The 24,193-nt window shown below is 27.1% G+C and overlaps 1 protein-coding gene across 1 annotated transcript; it reads right to left on the bottom strand.

Moving 5' to 3' along the window:
- Positions 1-82: 82 nt before the first annotated feature.
- LOC100198363 (ethylmalonyl-CoA/methylmalonyl-CoA epimerase) lies at positions 83-20,080 on the bottom strand. The gene is made up of 2 exons (XM_065810777.1): positions 19,962-20,080; positions 83-653 (listed from the first exon to the last, which is right to left on the bottom strand). The coding sequence occupies exon 2, from the start codon at positions 650-652 to the stop codon at positions 155-157; it is 498 nt and encodes a 165-aa protein (XP_065666849.1). The 5' UTR covers position 653; positions 19,962-20,080; the 3' UTR covers positions 83-154.
- Positions 20,081-24,193: the final 4,113 nt, after the last annotated feature.

Here is a 24,193-nt window from a genome sequence, read left to right on the forward strand (position 1 = left end):
TAAACTTTATTACCTTATTTATCATTTATCCATTTTCTCATTACAGTTTTATAGAAGAAAAAAAGTTAAAAAAAAATGTATGTTTATAAAATTTAATAATCTTTTTCAATAAAAAACAAACAATTTAAATTGTAAAATGTTTTTAATTAAAGTTTCACATTTGTTCTAATTCAATTAGCACACCACCACAGTCTTTAGGATGGAGAAATACAACAGGTTTTCCATGGGCACCAATCTTTGGTTTATCGCTTAAAACTTTTATGTTGTTAGCTTTCACAGTCTCCATTGCTAAGTGTATATCACTAACTTCTAAACATATATGGTGTATTCCTCCAGCAGGGTTTTTCTTAAGAAAGCCAGCAATCGGGCTATTTTCACCAAGGGGATGTAACAGTTCAATTTTTGTATCTCCTAGTTCTACAAAAACAGTATAAACTCCATGTTCTTTTTGTGGCTCAGGATTACTTACCTTAGCACCAAACACATCTCTATAAAGAGCCATTGACTTTGGTAAATCATGCACAGCAATTGCTACATGATTTAACTTCCCAATATTCCACTTTTGATTCCATAATTTTGCTGATGTCGTAAATCCTGAGATCTGAAGAACTGATCTCGGTTTGAAAAAGATTTTGGATAATGCAGAATACATACTAATGAAATATAAAAACATAAATACAAATTTGTTTTTTTTAATCAATCATTTGAAAATCTAGTAAAATTAAAACTTTCCTTCAAAATTTTAAACTATTTTAAGAAACTATAAAATTTTATAAAAATCATCAATTGTAGCAGCTGTGATTTTATAGCTTGTAAAATACATACACACTAAACAATATATTTATATATATACCTAAAATATTTTAAAACAATACTTAATTATTAGACATGATGGTTAAATTATAATAAATAAAAAACAAAAATATTATATATTTTCAATGAATTGTAATATAAATTATAGATAGTGGAAGCACAACCCAAGGTAACAGACAGTGGCGGATTGAGGTTTAGCATCATGGGAAAGCCAGGGGAATGAATTGGGGCAATAAAGATTGGGGGTGACACATTAACCCATAGAAATTTTTTTTCTCGAGAACCCCATTTGTGATAAATATATTATATTGATGCCTTTGATGCATGTGCCTTTTATCATAAGTAATAAGTTTTATCATAACTATTACGTACGTCTGAGAAACAAAATTGAAAAATTAAAATTTTAAAACAATCTAAAATTTGAGTTTGCAAAGTTTCCTTTGGTTAAAAATTATCTTTAAAAAAAAATAGAAATATTTAATATTATTGCAATGGTTTGGTTATTTAAAAATATATTTACACTATATTTATTACTTAGAGCATGCATTAAGAAAGAAATTTACTTTCCTGTTAGTTTATACAAATTTTTTTCCGCAAGATATCATTTTTAACAGCTACAGAACGTTCGATGGACGTCTTAAGAACATCGTACTGTGTTGTGACGTCTATAAGGCGTTGTATAGACGTCTTGCGGATGTATGTGCTAGGTAGAAGCAAAACGATTTATTGATAATTTAAAGTCAATGCTTTCAACAAGCTTATATTTAACAAAAATTGTTTTCAATCCAAAAAAATATTGTTTTGCGCCGGCCTACTTTCACATACTTGAGTTGGCACAAGTAGGTTTCAAGTGGGGAGGGGATGCCTTACAGGTTTTTGCCAAAAATATTTTTAACACAAAAACAAATCTAAATTGCTCCTCAACTTCAAAGTTAGTTAACTTATAACTTTATTTTTCTCTTTTTGAATTCAGCAATCTCAAAAATGGTTGGGTACCTTTTATTAGTTATAATGGGTGATGCGGATGTTATCGAACAAAATAAAAACGTCAATAACTTATTTATAAACAAAAAAACAAACTGCTATTTTTTTTTTTAAATAAAGCATTTATCTTTATATAAAAATATATTATTTTTTATATGAAAAAACACAACCATCTGCAATTGATCTCAATTTTGCTCTGACGCCTTTCATATGCGACTGTAAAAAGTTTAAATCAATTTCTTGTACTTTTAGTTTAATGCGATCAATCAAAACTTGCTCTGCTGAAGCTTGCCAATCTCCCTCGTAAACCTTCTGTGCCAAATGTTCCCAAAAATTTTCAATTGGTCGTGCTTGAGGCACATTTGGGGGATTAGATTCTTTATCAACGTAATAGACATATTGGTCCATCCAGTTTAGAGAATCTTTAGAATAATGAGAACTTGCTAAATCTGGCCAAAATAAATAGTTAAAGTCTCCATGATACTTGTGAATAAATGGAAGAAGTCGTTTTTCTAAACATTTATTAATATAGATTGATGAATTGATTGCTACAGCCTTGGAAGTGCGAAACAATGGCTCGGACATACCACGGTCAGATATGGCTATCCACATTAATAATTTTTTTGGAAATTTCTCTTTTCCTATAAAACGAACACTTTCTGGGCATGTCTTTTTGTTGTTTGTGTAGTATCCAGAATTTCCAGGCATGTTGTCCCCTGCAAAACAAAAGTATTTTTCGTCATCGATAACTAGAAGCGATTTTGTGTTATAGAGTTGGTTAACTAGTTTCCTGCTTCTTTTCTTTGCCTTTATTTGTTGTTCTATAGTGTATTTTGGAGTCTTTTCACGTTTTCTATATTTAATATTCATTTTTTTTAACTGACGACCAATTGTCGATTGATTTACACCAAATGTAATGCTTATTTTTCTCTGACTGACCCCTTTTCGATTGTTGACAAGTCTCGTTAATTCGGCTTTCTTTTCTCTAGTCCAGGATGTCGGACGACCAGGGTGCTTTCTATCAGAAAACGATTGAACAGTTTCAAGTCTTTTTAGGTTATCATATATTGTATTTCGAGCAAATCCTTCCTTTTCAAAATGATTTACGATTTATTTTTTTTATATTAGGTTTATTTACAAAAAACATTTTTAGTCGCTTTCGAAAAGATTCTCGTTCAGCTGCATTTAACCTCATTTTAAATAATTGTGTTTCAAAGAATAAAGTTTATATTTTATAGAACGTTTATGCCTACGCATAAAACCACAAAAACTAATTATTATGCTCAAATAATGAAATTAGGATTTGTCCAATAACTTCCGCATCACCCGTTATTCTTCCAATAGACATTAAATTATTCATTAAAAAGTACAACTACATACGCCATAATGTCAGACTTTGCAAGAAAAAAGGGCGTTTTAGGCTGAATTTCAAAAGACATAACTTTTGAACCATTCGGATTTGGGAGCCTGAACTTTTCTGATGTTCAACTGATAGGTACCACTGGTTAAAATTTAAAGAAAATCTGAGAGGTGACTGGAATGTCCTCCTTTTACATAAAATTACCCTATAATAAATACTTTGAATAGAAATTACTCTGACTAAATTTAATTAACATAAAAAATGAGTCACAATATTTATAAGAGTAGTTACTACCATTAGTTACCAGAATAGTTACCATTAGTTACCAGCATTTTTAGTGTCTGTCCATTATGTCAACAGTTTTTTTAATAATTTTTACCTCCCCTTGAAAAAAACTTGTGTCAATTCATTGTATTTTAACCAACTCAATTTAAAAATGGCCAAAATAAACTAATATAGAGCCTTACAACTTTTTCTTACATTCAACAAGTGTCTTATCTTTTCTAGAACTATTTTATGTATAGTTCTCTCTACTTTAAAATAATGATTTTTTTAGCTTGTATCATATTTTTATTAGCTTGTATCACCTTTTTATTAGCTTGTATAATCTTTTTATTAGCTTGTATCATCTTTTTATTAGCTTGTATCATATTTTTATTACTTTTATCATATCAGAGAAAAACTAAAACCACCTCAACTTTGGAAAAAATCTGAAAATTTCTAAAATATGACAAAACGAAGTAAACTGTATTATGTTTCTATTCATCAACAAATCTTTACAGCTATGTTTTCTGATTAGCCACTACTGCCTAAACTTGACTCAACACTACTTTAAAACTCAAATATATCTAAAAGTATATGTCCATTTGCATAAAAAGTCAAATTTTTCAGTTATTTTTTAGATCTTGTAAACTTTTCTAACACTTTGTTTTGATCTAAAATTAACACCATATAAGACCATTAGATCCAACTATCTAAATTTAAATGCAAACATTATAAACTTGTTATGTTCACACTAAAAAAGCCAGCACTTTTCAATAACCCTATTTTTCAATTATCAACAGTTGAGTGCATTATTAGAAAGTGCCCCTCTAACCTGCCTATCTAAGGAGTGCCACCAATTATAAGTTATTTCTTAACAAAAAGAAAGATATGCTTGTTGCCCCCTCTTTAAACTGGTCTTTTAAGTGGATAGGGGCAGTAACTATTTAGAGACCTTCATTATGGTTTAAATGAAGGTCTCTAAACTAATTTAGATATTTAAATACTTATCTAAATAAATTTTAAATTTAATGCATTAATTTAAACTTTATTTTAAACTTAATGCATTATTTTAAACTTTAAAATTTTATTATAGAAGATCAGGGTTCAAAATAGGTGTTGGACATTAGCACCCCGGGCTTTCTTTGAAACTAATCTGAGAGGGGCAACCAACCTTTCTTAATTTAATTAATATTTGTTAATGCCATAAAGGACATAACATTGTATATTTGCTAGAAATCTGGCATACAAAGTCTTTGTTTGTAAACACCATCTAAATCTTATGGTAAAGAGAAAAATAAATTAAAATCAAAAGATTTGACGGCCTTAATTGAATGTTCATTAGAAAATAAAGTATGTATGTTTCATGTTAGAAAATGAAGAATGTCGCTTTTTAGAACACTTCACAAAATAATTGGTGCAATCAGTGGGTGTGTCACTGGACACTTCTCACAAAAGCGAGAAGTGTACAAGGACACTGAAATAGAAAGAACCAAAAAAGTACTAAATGTCCTTATAGGGGAATTACCTAATGAAATAACTGATAAACAATAGTTGAAAACTGGTAATTGCTCTTTAAAAATGTTTAAAACCCCCTGATGAGTTTCAAGAAGAGTTAACAGACAACTTATATGAACTTATATGAACACACAAACATCTCCCAAAAAGTTTTTTCATGTTGCTATTAACTTGATTAAACTCAAGAAAAACTTAACCAATATTTATATTAGAATAATTGTTTTATCTTTTGTGAATCAAAGTTATCATGAATAAAATTGCAAAATTTTTCTTATTTTTTTCATTTTAATCTTTGTTAGGTTTATATTTTAGGATGCAAGTATTATAATCAAAACCAAATTAAGAAATTTATATTTGAGTATATATTTAATGAATATTAATTTTATCTTTTATTATTATTGCTTTTTTTATGTTACTGTATTTATAAAATTATTATTACTTTTATTTTATACTGTCTTTTTTAACTCTACTAATATTACTATTATCATTAATTTATCTTTGTTTTTTAAATCTTATTAACATTATTTATAATGATAGTGATTCAATTGTAGTAATAGTTTTTATGGTTATTGTCTTAATTTTTGCAATTGTTATGTTTATTTTATTAATTTCTGTCGTAGTTATAAACTTTACTATAATTATTTTTACCATTAGTTATAAGTTTTAGTAAAGTTTTCATGATATAGTTACTATTTGTTTTTTTATTCACATTATTATTAATATTGTTATTTTTATTATATTATTATTGCAATTATTTATATCATCTTTATTTATTAGTGCTTTATTTTCCTTTCTTTCTTTTTTTTTTTTTTTTTCCCCTCTCTTTTTGTCACTCCAATGACTAGTTTTTAACTATATGAGTGACACCTAACATTATTTATGTGAGTTTATAAATATTATTGTAAATTTTCATTTTTTTTTATGGTTAAATAAAAAAAATAAATAATAAATGGATTAAAACATCATTATGTTACCAAATTTCATCTATTTGTAGGGAAAGGTTTTCTTTAAAATATCTAACATTTAGGTCTTTAAATGAAAATGTATCCCAAAAAAGTTTATTTTATTGTGTTATATCTGACCATCTGCTTCACAGTACTGAGGCAGTTTTTACTTAAGTTTTGAAAATCATACCCATTCTAATAAAAAAGAAGAATATCAGAGAGTTTAAAAAGATCCATTATTTTACTGACATTGCAGACAGCTAGTATGAAAATAAATAAGTTAATACTTTACTTATCTAAAAAATTTAAAAATTCTGAATAAAAATTTTTAATTGAAAAAAAATCAATTGATGAAAAAAATTCGCTTCGCACTAACATTTTCGCCTTGTGGAAATCAGCCTTAACAATTATGCTGTTGTCATAACAACATTAGTGTTTTTGCAATCTCATAAGATTGCAAAAATGTGGGCATTATTTGTACACAAATGATGTCCACATAAGGGGATTCTTATTTGTACCAATAAGATATACATAAATATGATTTGTGTTCATTAAAAAAATATTTGAAGCTTGCTTAACCTGGTGATGATTATAAGGTTCGAAGACTACCACTTCTCCTTTTGGGAGAAGATGATCACACAACAACTTTCAGCTGGGGCTTACCATCGAGCAAGATGGATGGCTAAAGGTATATATTGTTTAAAAATTTTCGATTTTCAGCATCAGTAAAATGCCACAGAGAAAGAAACTAGGATTTTAAGAAGAATATGTCTCTTCATAACCACAATGTATGTGTTTCTGGTTTTCAGTTCCTTTTACAACAGAAATGCCAAATAATAATCTCCTTCTTTTAGAGTTAATCAAGAAATATTGTCAAACTGACAGCGAAATTGCAACTGCTGCAAAAAATAAAATTAAGCTTCAGTTATGGTGTTTAAGTGAAGATTTAGCAGTTCTACCATTATTTAGTGATAAAACTTTTGTTGAAGAAAAAGTAGAAATTGTAAATGCCTTACAAAAAAACCATTACCAGGTGACAAGAGAAGACTTGCTCCAAACAAAATTTATACTTTTTCTAAACTCTCTTTTTAATTTTGCTACACAATGCTTAATGAATTTGTTTGACCAACAGAATTCTTGAAATCATCAGAATTCTTGACATCATCTCCAGAAACTTGGCTAATTCGTGACTACAAGGCTGCAAGGAAGACAGTTTGTGTCATGAAAGTGGTTAATGACTGTGCAGAATGAGCCGTTAAATTGGCCACTGACATTATGAAATTTTGACAAAAAATGACACTCAACGTCAGCTTCTCTACCAAGTAGTTGAGTACCATAGGAAACATTTTTCAAATGAAGCTACAAAGAGACAGTTAAGCAATAATCATCACAAAAACAACAGCTAAAAAACTAAAGAAATATTAAAAAGTAAGGATCTTTTTTTATTATCTAAAATAACCTTTTTTAACTATTCATATAATTGTCTTCACCCTAATAAGTAAAAAATGATGCACATAGCACTGACACTAGCTCATTTTCATACATTTCAGAAATTTGTATTCAGTATACTAAAACAAGTCTCTTAAGGGCTAAAAAAGCATGTCCGCAGGAATACTTCCCATCATCAGTTTGCAAAAAAAATTCAATTGTATACTTTTCTTATTGAACCTCACCAAATAAGAGAGTCTGTGACACCAAACAAAATAAAATTTTAAGCCACCTCAGTGTATATATATATATATATATATATATATATATATATATATATATATATATATATATATATATATATATATATATATATATAACTATAGTGAAGGCATTAATAAACAGCTGTCAATGATTTTTAAACTGAAATAATTTAGGCTAGACTATAACAAAACACATTAATTTAATTGAGGAAACTAATTAAATTTAATGTTTTTGTAAAAATCCATAAAAACACAAATTAAAAGACTAGAATGTTTTTATTTTTTTTACGGCATAACATGCAGGATGCTGCTACATAGACTATCTTATGTCTGATGCTACAAGGGAGTGTTGCTACATTGACTATCTTATAGCCTTCTGCTACAAGGAAGTGCCGCTACATAGACTGAATGTTTGGTTGGGACAGGCAGTCTATCTAATAATTATTAAAAAAAAAAATTTTTTCTGGTCTTGAAAACAATATTAAAAAAAAAACACCTAAACCTAACAATGAAGTGGGTCAAAAGTGACATTTTCTAGCCAAAACCTCTAAAGCCAAAATTTTTTTATTTTTTTTAATTAGAAACAGTTTATTATATTGAAAAACATAATTTGTGGAAAAAATAACATTTGTTTTTTAAAAACTTCAAATTTTATTACATAATTACGCAAATTATTAAAAAACTCATTTATTTTCCATTTATAAAAAATTCCGTTTTTACCCAAAAGGATATTATTTAAATTTATGTTTTACGCAGCATATTCTATTGTTGGCTCTTGCAATAGTTCAAGTACACCAGATGGTAGACTTTTTTTTTTTGTTATGTATCTTCTTTCTTAATGTGCAAATTAAAGGATCAGATGCACATAAAAGGCGATGAAAAAGGTCTATATTGTTTTTTTTCCGATCGCATTTTCTTGTAAAATTTTTACGAAAAATCTTAAAAACCTTACTGGTAGCCTCTTGAGCCTCTTCAAAAAACATACCTAATGGAAGAGTAAATAGTTCGATGACTTCATAGCCATGAATCAAAATCTTATGAAGTGTTTGGGTCATAGGATACCAAGGGTACAGGAATACATAGAGCGAAGCAGTTTCACAAAAGAATGTTTTAAATTTGGATGAGTTAATTTCATAACCATTTGATATTGTGGCCAAAATAATATGAAGCCTTTTCATAAGATCTACATCGATGTTCATTATACTAGCTGAGACATCGTATTGCATCTTATAAGAGATATGGAGCATACATTCTAAAAACGTTATCCAAGCATGAAAAGTGGAAACGCCATGTTTTATATTGCCTTCTAGTTCTAAGTTTTTTTTTGAACAACTAAAGATAAATTGTTTATTTCGATTGGAGATGCACCACACACTGAACAGCATTGGTATGAGTTGGTTGCTGTGGAAATAATAGTTTGAATTTTTCCATCTATCATTGTTAAATTTACAATATGTTGTATTTCAACTTCCTTTGTTGTACTGTCCTCCAATAAAACAGGTACAACAGATAATGTTATCTCTTTAATAGAAGCCATAATTGACTTATATTCTGCAAGAATTACTTCATTTGGTTCTTTTCTATATTTAAATCTCAGAGGTCTGCAGTAATTAGTTGACGATGGTTTCAGATTTCTCCAAACAACCTGTTTTTTGTCATCTTTGAAACAATATAGTTCTAGAGGAACCAAACAAGTTATGAAAAGTGATTCATCTGTATGAAGTTCACTAGAAACATCTGACAGTTGTTTATAAACAGATTGTCCTGTTGCACCATCAAAACCAGCTTTGTATATTATAAATAGTATAGTTTAGTACAATCTTTAAGCACAGGTGAATTTAACACAACACTATAAGCTGAACATATTCTTGATGCAGTATGAAAAAGAAGAGCTTGTAATGGAACCTCTGCAGAGTAGTCACTGACCTGAATGTTTTCAGAGTAGCATTTATTTTTAGCCTCTTTTACAATATGATAGGATGGGTATAGAGAGCTGAATGGAAGAGCATTGTTTCTTAAATGCTGATAAGTTTCTTTGGATAAATTAGCATCTAAGACTAGCGCTAATGATTGTTCTGAAGTAAGTGATTCTGTCGATAATTCTGTTGTATATTTTTTTAACCACTTTTGCTTTTATAAACCTTTTATCCCTTTTCAAACTTTAATTTAAAGCTGCATATAAAAGTTTGTTTAAATTATATTTACTCAAAAGCTCTTTAATTATGCGATCTTTAGTTCTCACAGACGCATCTTCAAACAAAATCGAAGGGCATCCACCTTAAAGTATAATATTATTTTATCAATTATTAAATCGTCGTAATAATAATACAAATAAATTATACACATAATAAATTTACACAGTTAAAGTAAACATACCACAGGTTTTTGTTTCTACTTTTATTTTTTTTACAGTCAAATATAATTTGGTTTAACCAAACTTTATATCTTTTTTCAAATAATGCACTTGTTCTATTCGATTTTTTCCACTTTTTTTTAGCTTGGTAAATGAATTTCGAAATAATTGACAAGTTATCATTAGATTGTTCAAAATTGCTTTGGGAAACAAAACTCAAAATCTTTGCATGTAAATCATCATTTTGTAGTAAATTATTTTCCATTATATACTTCATAAGACATCTCCTATCCATTTTTAAGAGATTGTCTGTTCAATAAAATACTTTTAATTTGAAAGATAGTAATTTAAAATGTTTTTAATAAAGTAATTTTTTTAAGAGCAGTAACTATGAAACTCAGTTCCTTTCCTTTATTTCTCATTGGTTGTTATCGTATTTTTTATCGATTACATATAATTTATTGTTTTCGGAAATTATAAAATAAATAATAAATATTATGTCCCAAACTTGTACTACGTAGAAGTATATAACTCATATTTTATCACAGTCTCTGAGTTTTTATTACTTTAAAACGGTAGCATAAAAAATCTAATCTAAATGTTCATTGAGCGATCTAAATGTTCATTGAGCAAATACGAGGAAGTTACTGGAAAGCAATTAAAAAATACAAAAATATTTAATTTTAAACTTATGTCTTTAATAAAAATTATTATAAAGTCAAACTGCAGTTTTTAAATTTCAAATCTTCTTAAATTTTTTGTTATCGATCAAAAACGCATTAACAAGAAACATGGACGTAGTTAATTGAATTTAAAAGTGTATTCGTTTAGGCAGCTATAGGCAGCCAATTTTTATACCACAAGATCAATATCATATTGGTATTCAATTATATATCATTTTAAGCGGTTGATACAGGTTGATCCGATGGTTTTAAATGATATTTTTGAAAAAAATAAAAACTTATAACTCAAAATTATTGATGTTTGCATTGTTGAAAATATTTATATAAAATGCAAAAAAAATTTTTTTTTTATGTGATTTAAATATTAACATATAACTATATAAGTCATTTATAAGTTAAAAAATAAACTTAAACTTCTTTAAAATAAGAAATCAAAGTTTACAAAAGATGTAAAAAAATAAAATTTTCACACTTTTTTGTTGTTATTGATAAAAAGTATTTAAGGAAATAATTAAACAACAAATATGGCGTTTTATTGAAAAATTATTTTTTAATAAAATATAATTTCTGGCAATATATTATATCAATATATTGAGCAAAATTTCCCTTTTTCAAAATTTCAAAAATTAAAAACTTTTTTGTATGGTTTTGCCGGCTTCTGACCCACTGTGCGATGGTAAAATTAAAAACGACTAAGCAAGAGTATATATATATGTATATATATATATATATATATATATATATATATATATATATATATATATATATATATATATATATATATATATATATATATATATATCTTTAATTGTATTAATAATAAGGGCAAATCCTTAATTCCACCTCTCTTGTATGGTTTAGACTTTGTCACCTCACCTAAAGACAAAGCTGAATTGTTTGCTATAAACTTTTCATCTATATTATCTCTTGATTCCACTAGTTGCGTTCTACCTGATATTGTCACCAAACAGGTTGATCCATTGCTTGACATTCGTATCACTTCAGCCTCTATATTTAAAGTGATTTTCTGTTTAGACTCATCTACAGCTTGTGGTCCAGACAACATACCTGTTGTAGTCTAGCAGAAGTGTTTTCTGGAGCTGTCATCTATACTTTCAAAACTATTTAACAATTGCTTATCAGAATCTTGATTTCCAGCATGTTGGAAAGCGGCATCTGTTAACCCTATCTTCAAAAATTCTGGAGAGTGATTTGATTCGTCTAACTACCATCCCATTAGTTTTCTTCCTATCATAAGCAAGGTTTTTGAATCTTTAATTAACAAACACTTAATTTCTTATCTTGAATCTAATAACTTACTTTCTGACTATGGATTTCGATCTTCTCGATCTACAGCTGATTTGCTAACAGTACTAACTGATAGGTTTTATCGTGCATTAGATGGAGGTGGAGAGGTTAAGGCCATCGCTCTTGATATTTCAAAAGCTTTTGATAAAGTTTGGCATGCTGGTCTTCTCAAAATGCTTTCTTCTTATGGTGTATCTGGCAACAACTTTAAGATTATTGAATCCTTCCTTTCCAATCGTAGTATAAAAGTTGTCCTCGATAGACAGCACTCTTCTTCTTATTCTGTAACTTCAGGGGTTCCTCAAGATTCTATCCTTGGCCCTATACTCTTTTTAATTTACATTAATGACCTTCTAGATATTTTAACATCTAAGGTGGCATTGTTTGCTGATGATACTATCATTTACTCTTGTCGTAATAAGAAACCTACACTATCTGATTGCTTGGAGGGGGCATTTGAGCTTGAGAAGGATCTCACTTCTGCTACAGCATGGGGCTCACAGTAGCTGGTAAACTTCAATACAGATAAAATTCAATTTTTTTCAGCCAATCGTTATCGCAATAATTTAGATCTTCCTATATTTATGAACGGTGATGTACTCGATGAGTCATCTACTCTTCATGTTCTAGGATTAACTCTTATTTCCAAACTTAATTATTTCAAAACCTAATTTTATTTTATAAAAACTTTTATTATTTTTTATTTATATTAAATAATTAAACTTAATATTACATTTTAAAAAGTGTTTAATATAAAGAAATTTCTTTCTTTTCTCAACATTTATAAAATTTATTCAATTTTTTAAAAAGATTGTCTATTAAATTTCTAATTGCGGATATGCAACTAAAAGTGATTTTTTATTTAAAAAAAAAAATTTGAGAGTAACAAATAAAAAAATTATGTTAAACTATTTACTTTACTAAAAGTTTATTATTTTATTAGCAATTTTGTTGTGAAAGTTAAAATATTTTTCCTAACACCATTTACTAAAATTATATCGCTTTATATACTATTCATAAAAAAATAATTGCTGCCCTTTGTTTGCGTTATAAAAAAAAGTTTAACTTATTTTTATAACGCAAATAAAGCGTTATAAAAAAAGTTAAACTTTTAATGTCTTGCCCATATTTTTAATGCAGCCTCAAATTTAAGTTGGAGTAAAAAAAAGCTTTATAAAGGAAAATAAAATAAAAAAAGTCATAAAAATGAGCTAATTTTTATTAAAAATAAATAAAATTTAAATATTGAACAATATTTAGTAATATCTTGAAATAAACTTGACAGTTAAGTTATGTTCAAGCATTAACTTTAATTTTTATAATCAAAATTAAATTATATATTTTTAAAAACAAAATTAAATTATATACCTTTTTTCTCAGAATAAAATTGTATAATTTTTAACAAATTATATTTTATTTAAATTATATAAGTTTTTAAAAAAATTATATTTTTTCAAAATCAAGTTACATAAATAATCTTTGCTTCAAGCTTAAAGTATTTGCAAATTTTTAAAAAAAAAGAAAATTAAAAAAAATATAAATATCATAAAATAAAATAAAGATAAAAAATTAAATATATATATATATATATATATATATATATATATATATATATATATATATATAAAATATTAAATAAAATTCAACTTTTTTTATTATTATTAATTTCATTTTTTATTATTAAATAGAATAAATTTCTAAGAAAAACTTTTTTATTGGAACAAAAAGTTGTATAAACATTCTAGTGCTCGCGAGATGATAAATATAAGTTTTTATTTATTTCTTTTATGTTTTTTTTAAGGTTTCGTTTATTAAATTTATTATGTAAACGAATATCGCGTTTTACAGAGCCAAAAAAAGTGCTAAAATTCTGTGCCATATTTTTAAACTTTTTTTTAAGTAGCACCAAAGAAACATTGTTTTGGTGGTGTTTTTTTCTAGAAATGTATATTAACTATAAATTTTTTTGAGTGGAGCCTTATTTTCATGTGGTATTTATGTATGGTTGACACATTTTGATCAGATGAAGATGTTGAAAATTTAGTTGTTATTTCTCTTGTCAAATTAATGTTGAAAGAACGTTAAAGTTTTTCTAAAAACTATTAAATCATTTTTTTACACTCATTATCTAAGCAATGTTCTGCAAAATCTAAGGCAAAAAATGTTTTATTAAAATTATTAATTTGATAATAAATTAAATTTTACATTTGGTATATTAAATCCTTAGTTAAATAATCTATATAGAAATTATATATTCTAATAAATCTTGATGTGGAGAAAGGTTTTTAACGAGTCTACAAAATTTAATTCTGACTAATTCAATCAGACTATAAAAAAACTTGACAATGTTATGTCTGAGAAAATTGTTTGTAGAAAATTATGCCATGAATGGTATGATGTACTAAATGATCACGTTTACTTTTTACTATTTTACTCTGCTCTCATATATGACAGTCTTATTATACGAGGGCGGAGTAAAAAAGTAAAAAGTAAAAAAGTAAACGTGGAAAATCTCTCGCTCCCGTTATATCAACATGAGGTATCATACTTGCATTGAAATTTTCTATTGGTAACTTTAACGCACAGCAATAGCAATTAATTTTTTTTTTGATTAGGTCAGAGATATTGGGGGATGACCATACGCCTCTTCCCCTCTATGCAAATCTAAAAACTGGTATATATTTCAATTAAGAAAAATATAATGAAATATTTGTTGTAATTTATAAGTTTTAATAAAAAAAAGTTTTTTTATAAGGATAATTTTTTTTTATACTAGAGTGTATTAAACCATCATCACTATATCCAACTCAATTATTAAATACACCTCTAAAACTTCCTTGTAGTGTAAAAAAAAATAATAATAGCAACTTTTTGTATATATAAACTTATTGGATTTTAAAGGGGGTGGTTTGGTGCCCCTCTAACTCCCTGAGTGTACTTGATAACTAGTGACCAATGTAAATTTTGCAGCATCGTTTCATTTTTTTACATGAAAAATATAATTGAAAAAAAAAAAAATTTCCAAAAATAAATAGCAATTAGTTTTCTCGCTTTCCTGTGCATTGATAAAAGCAGTAAAGTTTATCAAAGACATTTGAAAAACAACTTTAAAAATTGTCTGCATTTCTAGCGCAATTTATAAAGTATTTCCTTTTTTATACTGAGTTGTGAAAAAAATGTATATCAAAAAATATTTTTATTTTTGTTATGTTCTTATTTAATTTTTTCCTCGACTTGTATCAATTTGGAAAGTTGAAAATAATAAAAGCTCTAAAATTAAGAAAACAAAAACAGTAAATGTTTAGGTATATTCATTTTTTGACAACCATTTTCTTTTTTTTATTAAAAAATTTTTTTTAGCTTATTTTATTTATATTTTCTATTTCGTATAGTCTTCGGTTCTTTTCTTCGAGTATTGCTGATTTATTCTCTAGTTTCTTATAGCTTTATTTTGCCGCGAACTTTTAAAACGCTTACCATATAAAAACGTGATCAAGTTGTCTAAAGAATTACTTTAGGCGTGGTAAAAGTATATAGTAATCCATTATGGAAAACGTTACTAATGGTCTGTAAAAAGGCGCGTTAACTTTAAAATCAACCAATAAAAAATTTTTTATTGGGTAATTTTAAAATTAACGCGCATTTTTATGGACTATTAGTAAGGTTTTTCATAATGCTTTTAACGCATTAAGTTTTTATAAAGTTGTTTAATAATTTATATATCAGTTTATATTTTCGCTTTCCTCTTTTAATAAAAACAAATAAATGTAGGAACATCATTCTTTTTAATGTTTAAAACTGTTTTTTTTTTTTGTTTTTTTTTTGGTTTTTCTAAAATTTCTTTAATTTCCTAGTTTTTCTTTAATTTCCTATTTTGTTATTTTGCTTTCTTTGTTTATGAAGCTATTTTCAGCAACACATATAATAAAACTTGCAAACAGCCGTGACCATGTTTTTTAAAACAAAATACTCATGTGTGAGCGTACAAGAAAAAAACTGCACACATTTCCTTGGAAGGCTTGAGATATGTGTATATATGTATGTTTATATGTATGTGTATTATATACGTACATAGATATGTAAGTATATGTTTGTATGTATACATGTATGTATAAATATGTGTGTGTTTGTATGTGCATGGGTTTTTATATGTGTATGTATATATGTGTACGTGTATGTATGTTAATATATACTTATTTAAGTACTTTGTCTTTGTTTTGTTTGTACACTATTTTGTTTCATTGTCATTTAATTTAGTTATTGATTTTATTATAATGTTTATAATTCTGTGTCAACATCAACGTCTACAGTTTAATCGGTCAGAGCTGGTTAAATTCCTGCTCTGAGTATAAGACGTTAAGCATTGGTCATGATTTTCCATTATAATTTTATATTTTCTATTACATGCGTGATGTTTAAATTATTATTATTTTTTATATACACTTTACTTTAGTAACTTTGTATTGCTCGAACATCTGTTTGAAATACGGTAGTGGTGTAGTGGTAGAGCACTTGCTTCATAAGCAAGCTTCATAAGGCTCCGAGTTCGATTCCCACCACGTCCCTGGTAGTACCGCGCTCAACTTGTTTCTCCGCACAGCGGCCTTGTTTTTCAAGGTTCAGGTTTCGGAGTTATAGAGTTGAGAGAGGTTATAACCACAATTAAGTAGCCTCCTCATCTGTAGTGGCCTTCTCGGCCTTGGGGAGGTGAATTTTTTAATTTAATTCAATCTTTTTTTTATCGTTTTTCTTTTCCTAATTTTTCCTTATTACATTTGGGCTTGACAGCTTGTGCTTGACATGGTCTAGTCCTTTGACGCATATATTTTCATTTTTTAAAAACCATCCTCCAAAATCCTCCGAATACTTGATTATGTAAAACTAATACTCAATGTATATAAATAGTCATGCATCATAAATATTTTGCAACTTTTTGCAATAAATTAGGTCATTGCAAATAAATCATATTCGTTTCATGGTATTTTTTTTTCAAAAACAAGTTATTAAAACTTCTTTAAAAGTTCTTAAAACTCAATATTTTGTAAAAACTTTTCAACTAAAAATCAGTTATGCAAAATGTTTAAATACAAATTTAGAATTTTTTATTTATTTATCAATGGTTTCAATAAAACAATATTTTTTGTGCTATATATGGTGATTTAGAGTTGTTAACAAGGCTAAAAGTAGCAAGGCCACATGTTGCAAGGTCAAGGCGAAGGCCAAAAGCTACAAAGCCAAGTTTCAAGGCCAAGGCCTATGCAAGCATTTTCAAGACCAAAGAAGTTTTTGCCTTACATCAAGGCTAGTTATTAACAAAGCTATTGGTAACAATTGCTGTGACAATAAAACCAAATGTTGTAAATATAAACCAAGGTTTTGCACAGAATTCAATTAAGTCAATAAGAAAATATACTTGTAGATATATATGAAAGCTGAAAACAAAAATACATAAAAATAAAGAATGAAAACTTTTAATTCTTTAACTTTATGTATATTTTTTCGAAGACCAAGGTCAACCCAATCAAGGACATGGTCAAAGTTTTCAAAGCCATTGTTAACAATTTTAAGGCCAAGACCAAGATTAAGGTCTTAATTTTTGACCTTTAGGCAAGGTCGGTGTTAAGGTCAAGGATTAACAACTCTGTGGTGATTTTTGTTACCTTCCCCTTCCCCTCCTCCCACAAAAAAAAATTGTGAAACTTTTCTAACCTTTTAAGTATATCTAATGTTACTACATTTAGTTTATGTACTAATAATTTTGTACATATATATTTTCAGAAGAAACAATAATTTCAATTTTGTTTTTATATGAAATATTTTGATGTTTACATTACTTTAAAGGATAATAGCAAGACAATTCAAGACACTGAGAAATCATACCGTCATTCGGTAACATTTTTTGAGTTGCCCTTTGATCAGAACAATGACATTGTTAAGAGACTAAAAAAATTTTTAGCACATCTTAAATTGCGCTGGAATACTTGTAAATGCATAAAATTAATTTAAATTATTTTACTGCAGTCAAAATGGCCATACCGAATGCAAATTCTCCATCCTCTTTTAGCACTGGTCGACCAGAAATTATTGACTATCAAAAGTGTTCTTCAAGAACTAAGTATCAACGTGTTAACAAATTTCAAAAATGTCACTCGAAAAGTGAGTTATTATTAGCTTCAAAAGTTTCATTAAATAAATAAATAAAAACATAAAAGGCTAAAGCAATCAACAATATGTATATTTAGATAAGAATGTAAAGTCTTCAATGCATTCTGAAAATGAGGCATTAGCGTTGATGTTAGATTTAAATATGACAAAGCTGCTTTTTTACTCCATAGAAATATGTATCCTGCATATAATAATATAAAATCATCAATACTTTTGTGCTACCCTAACAATATGATTTTTACTGACTATACTGCAAGCATACCACTGCAAAGTTTATGCGACCATACAGCTTAAAGACTTTGTCAAATTTAAATTGTTTTAGGTATGGCAGAAAACTGTGACCTGGTATCTCTTCATTATAAAGCAGGTTTTGATGGCTCTACTGGCCAAAGCATATATAAACAAAAAATATCTGTTAAAAATCTTTGCAACTTAAAAAAAGAAGAATTATTGTTTCTAACTTGCGTTGTTTTAATTTTATTCAAAACTAGAGAAATTCAAACTGCTATTTGGAAAAATGCAACCTTCTTCTACTTTATATTGCTGACCTTTAAGAATTAATTTTAAAAAAGAAACAAATGATTTATTACTCATAAAGAAACTACTTTAAAAATGAAATCTTTAATCTTGTAGAAACTTGTGTTCATTTATCTAATGGCAAGTTTAATTCAATCAAACATATTATTCAAGTTACAATGATAGATGGCAAAGTCCATACTGCCTTATCAAATGTAACAACCCCTAGTCAATGTTGTGTATATGTGGATGTTCACCAAAAGACATGAACAATATAAACAGAGTTATAAAAATTCCCTATTCACTGGATGAGCTTCAATATGGATTTTCTACACTTCATTCATGGATAAGATTTTTTGAGTGTCTCATTCATATCTCATATGATACCAATCGAAAAATGGCAAGCAAGAGGAGACACAGAGAAAACTCTTGTTAAAGGACAAAAAAAATTATACAAAAAAGATTTCAACAAAAATGAGACCTATTGTTGACTACCCAAAATGTGAAAGATCTGGAAACTCAAATGACGACAATACTGCTCAAAAAGCCTTTTCAAATGAAGATAAATTTGTCAAAATTTCAAATAGATACTTGTAAGTTTTGCTCGTTTTGTCTGGAGACCACAAAACTCTATTCATGCTTGTGCCATTGATATTAGATGCCTCAGAGTCTTCACAAGTTCTTAATTCACGGAGCAAAAATAATAGAAAGTCTATTATTGCCAATAAGTCTATTTAGTGAAGAAGCTCAAGAAGTTAGAAATAAAAAATTTTGAAAATATAGGGAGAATTATTTCTATAAAAATTCAAGATTAAAGACAAATAAAAATTTTATGAAAAGATGTACTTTTATGTACATCTATTTTTTGAACTTTATGTTTGCAAGAATTCTAAATTCTAGAATAAAGACGAACACAATTCGTAATTTTTAATTGTAATTAATAAAAAAAACTATTTATATAGATTTTTTAGTTTTAAAAATAAATATGAGCTTGATATTCATTTTTATATATATGAGCTTGATATTCATTTATTTATATATATATATATATATATATATATATATATATATATATATATATATATATATATATATATATATATATATATATATATATATATATATATATCGCACATTTTCAATAGAATTTATATTAGATAAATTTCCTGCCCGTTGAAAAATGGCAATATTCTGTCTATATTAGGAAGTGACTGCTTTATCTTTAGGAAGGCAAGCTTTTGAAAAAAGAAACTAATGTTTACTAGCCTTAGTCGTAAAATCTTTAAAAATAATGTCAAACAATATTCAAATAATCTTAAAAATACATGCATATTTGTAATAAAGCAGAAAACAAAACAAACTTACTTCGAAACTGTTTAAGCTTCTTTAGCGGATTTTAAATTTAAAAATTTGTGTTAAATTTTATAAACAAATAAACATAAGTGCTAAAATCCGCAATTAACGGAACCGATATTGTTAAAAACTACATGCCACGTTTTTCGTTATCCTCAGTTAGAGTTAAATCCATTAGCTTATAACATAAAAATTGCTGGCTGGCATTTATGAACGATAGCTAAAAGCTGAGTGACTTCATAAACTAGCTGATACTGGATGGCCATCAAAGTTGCTGGCTTCTGGCTAAGCAAGTTGCTCGAACTACACTCTAAAAAAAAAAGGTAGAAATTTCTACCTTAGGGTAGGATATGTGATATACCCTTAGTAAGGTATAATTTTCTACCTTTTAAGGTAGAAAATTATATTAAAAACAATTACTTGTCATAAAATTTTCTAACTTAAAGGTATAATTTTCTACCTTATAAGGTAGAAAATTATACCTTACTAAGGGTATATCACATATCCTACCTTAACTAAAAATTTCTACCTTTAATTTTTAGTGTGTAATGTAATGTAATGTTTTAGATAAAAACAAAAAAATTTAGTTTTAAATTAAACTAAAATTATCTTCTTTTTTTTTATAAATTGAAAATCAAATAAAGCTAACATTATCATGAATAAAGAGATTTATGCTTATCTTGGAAGTACTCAATTTAACATTGACTCCACTGATACACTTGTAGTTGGAGTACTAAAATATATCTTTGCCAACACTGCTAAGTGGAGATATTTGGTGTGAAGATTTAAAAACTTGTTCATTATCTGTCGTAGGAGTATGAGTAATAAATTGCTTTATTTCAGATTCGAAATGATAATTTTTTTTGCTTCATACTTTTCTTCATCTCGTGAAGTAGTAGTCGTTTTGCATTATGTCCTGATTTTAAGTTTTTATCGTTGTCAAATCTGACATAACTAAAACCAGATAAATAAATTTACTAAAATAAATGATAATAGCAATAATAAACAAATTAAATATTATTTCTTAATAATATATATCATATAGATAATAGTGCAATTTATCAATAATTTAAGTAACTATTTTAAGTTTCAAATCATTTTCAATAATTGTTGCTAAAACAATGACTTCTTTTATTGATGCAATGTTGCAATTGATTAATTATACAATTGTCTTTAATTATACAATTGTCTGTACAAATAAACGCTTAGACATAAAATACCTACTTTTATGTTTTATTGCATGCTCCAACAAATTTTTCTTTATTTCATGTTTGTCGCTGGATCTAAAAAATAGCATACCTTATAGCATAAGTCTTTGGTCAATTTATTTGGAGCTACATTCTTTTACTTTTTTAATTTCATTTGAATCACAAAACTATTTTGCAAAAAGATTTAGTATTTTGTGTTTTTGTAATGACAAAATCAAAAGAGAGTTACTAACACTGACCACAAGGTTTAATAATTCAAATGGTTTTACAAATTTAACTAATTCAGAAATCAAGCCTTGTTCATCATTGTCTAAACAGGGATCTTCTCTGCCAAATTTTTTAAGTTTTTACAAGATTCATAAAGAGAGCAATCTTCCATCATGTGCGCATTTGCTGTTCTCATGCTGTTTTTTTTTTAAATATAAAATTGTACTTACATGCGCCATCAAAAAATTTTTCAATCATGTTTAAATCATCGTAAATTTGAATATGAAATTTTTCTTCTAAAGCGTCAATATCTTTCACTTCAGCAAGAAATCAAAGATTTTTGTACAATTTTATATTTGCTTCTTGATGTGAATAAAAGTAAAGCTAACTTAAAGTTCATGCATGGTACAATTTTTCTGCATTTTTCTAATTACTTATGTGATCACCTTTCAATATTATATGCAAGATATGAGTCCGACAATGTTGTGGGTCCTTTGAGCCAAAGAGTTAAGAGCAAATATAAGGAAAAGTTTTCATAGAAGTTTTCATCATATTTGCTGTGCCATCGTGCACATTATGTAAACTCATATCTCTGAAAAATTCTTGAATAATGTCTTTAATAAAACTATGACAGTTTTCACCTGTACGTCTTTCTAATAAAAAAAATGAAAAAGGAAACATTTTTCTATCCTAATTATTGTTAATAACAAATAACTTTAGCGTATTTTTTTGTCCTTGTCAGTCCAACCTTCAAATCAAACTATCGCCGCATCAATATCTTTTAAATTTCCTAATAGCAATTGTCTTACAGATTTGTAAATATCAGGTAGAGCAACTTGACTTATAGTAGAACCTGTAGGAAGTCTCAGCTTGATATATATATTTTTTAAAACCTTTCAAACCCCACATTATTAACATCAGAGGACAGTATTAGATCTAAAAAACTGAGCTTTATAAACTAAGCTTTATAAACTGAGACTTGGATAGAAAAGAGCATGTTAGTTTGCATAACAGTTCTTTAAAATACTTAAATTTAAGTATTTTAAAGAACTGTTATGCAAACTAACATGCTCTTTTCTATCCAAAACAAAGTAAAAAAACACTTTTAATGTTTAAATCAGCTAATTTAAATTGAAAAATGACTTTGAAAAAAATTTCTATCCATAACAAAGTAATAAAAATACTTTTTATGTTTAAATCAGCTAATTTAAATTGAAAAATGACAATGAAAAAAAGGCGAAAAAAAATTGTATGCTATTATGAAAAAGTATCTAATGCAAGCAAAATAACTCGATTATTGATGTGATATCTTGTGTGGATGGACGTTCTGCAACTGTTTCTCTCCCTCTCTGCGAGATTTTATTAGGCAAACTTAAAAACTTGTTTGAACATGAGAAAAAGTTGTTGTTAGTGTTAAGTTAGACAAGAAAATATTGGTTTACTAAACTCTCTATTTAATTATTAGCAAACAAGAGCGATTTTGAAATGGGCTGCGGCTGATTACGTTCTTTGATTGGCGGCTTAATAGTTGCTAAAAATGCAAAGTGGTGGCTGTAAAAATTAAGTTTAAGTAGCGGCGGCTTCTTGCTAATGGTGGCGGCTTTGACCTCTATCCTCAGTGTTTGCTTTTCGTTTAAAATAAATATTAAAGTTTATTATTAAATATAAATTTACTTTGCATGGTTGTACAAAATAAATTACAACAAAAAGTTTTCCCTCACTTTTGTGGTACGAGAGGTTAATATTCGGTGATACAGGAGGATAATATTTTGGGGATTTTGTTGTTCCCAATCTCTAATTTAAAACGTTTATTTTTATAAAAACATTGATTGAATTTAAAATCTATTAATCAAATTAATAAATTCTGTAAATTTTTCTAAAATATCTTAAAATTTATGAATCTTAATCATTTGAAGCCCTAATACAAGTATGACCAATGTTCAAAGTAAAAATATTAAACCAGACCAGTTTTGTATTTTTTATCATGTCCCTTTTTTTTAGAATAATATATATATATATATATATATATATATATATATATATATATATATATATATATATATATATATATATAATAATTTATTTATTTATTCGTCGTTTAATAACTTTTATAATTTACAAGGTTTATAAATAAAAACACAAACTGTGGAAGTTGTAATGCTGGATTTTAGGATTTGATATCGTGCCAAACAAGCAATTTATGTCAAAATGGAATACATATTGAATAAAACAAAAATTTTTAAGCTAGATTAATGCATTTTTGAATAGTCGAATACATATGCATTTTTGAATAGTCGAGTGGTTCAAGGTGATGCAGTGTCAACATGGAGAAACGCATTAAGTGGTATTCCACCGGGATCCATTCTAGAGCCATTCCTTTTTGTAGCATACAAAAATGACATACTAGAGAAAATCAAAAGCACTGCAAAAATTAAATTAAATTAAGTACGTTAAATTAGTTCAAAGAGATTTAAATAATATCTTTTTCAAAAAAAGTGGTCAGAAAAATGGTTAATCAAACTGAACGAGAGCAAATGTGTGGTTATGCATTACGGTAAAAACAGCATAAAATTACACAGTTACACAGTTATCAGAAATTAACAATTTGACAAATGAACGTGATCTTGGTGTGAACTTTGATACATAACTGAAATGGAAGAAACACTATATATGACAATAAATCAAAAAAAATTTATATATATATATATGTATATATATATATATATATATATATATATATATATATATTTTGCCACGGCAAGTTATAATCGGAAAACGCTTTTGATTGTCTAAAGTAAAGTTTTGCTACTGGTATCGTATATTGTTTTA

The sequence above is a fragment of the Hydra vulgaris genome, chromosome 11, assembly GCF_038396675.1.
Source record: "Hydra vulgaris chromosome 11, alternate assembly HydraT2T_AEP".
Lineage (NCBI taxonomy): Eukaryota > Metazoa > Cnidaria > Hydrozoa > Anthoathecata > Hydridae > Hydra > Hydra vulgaris.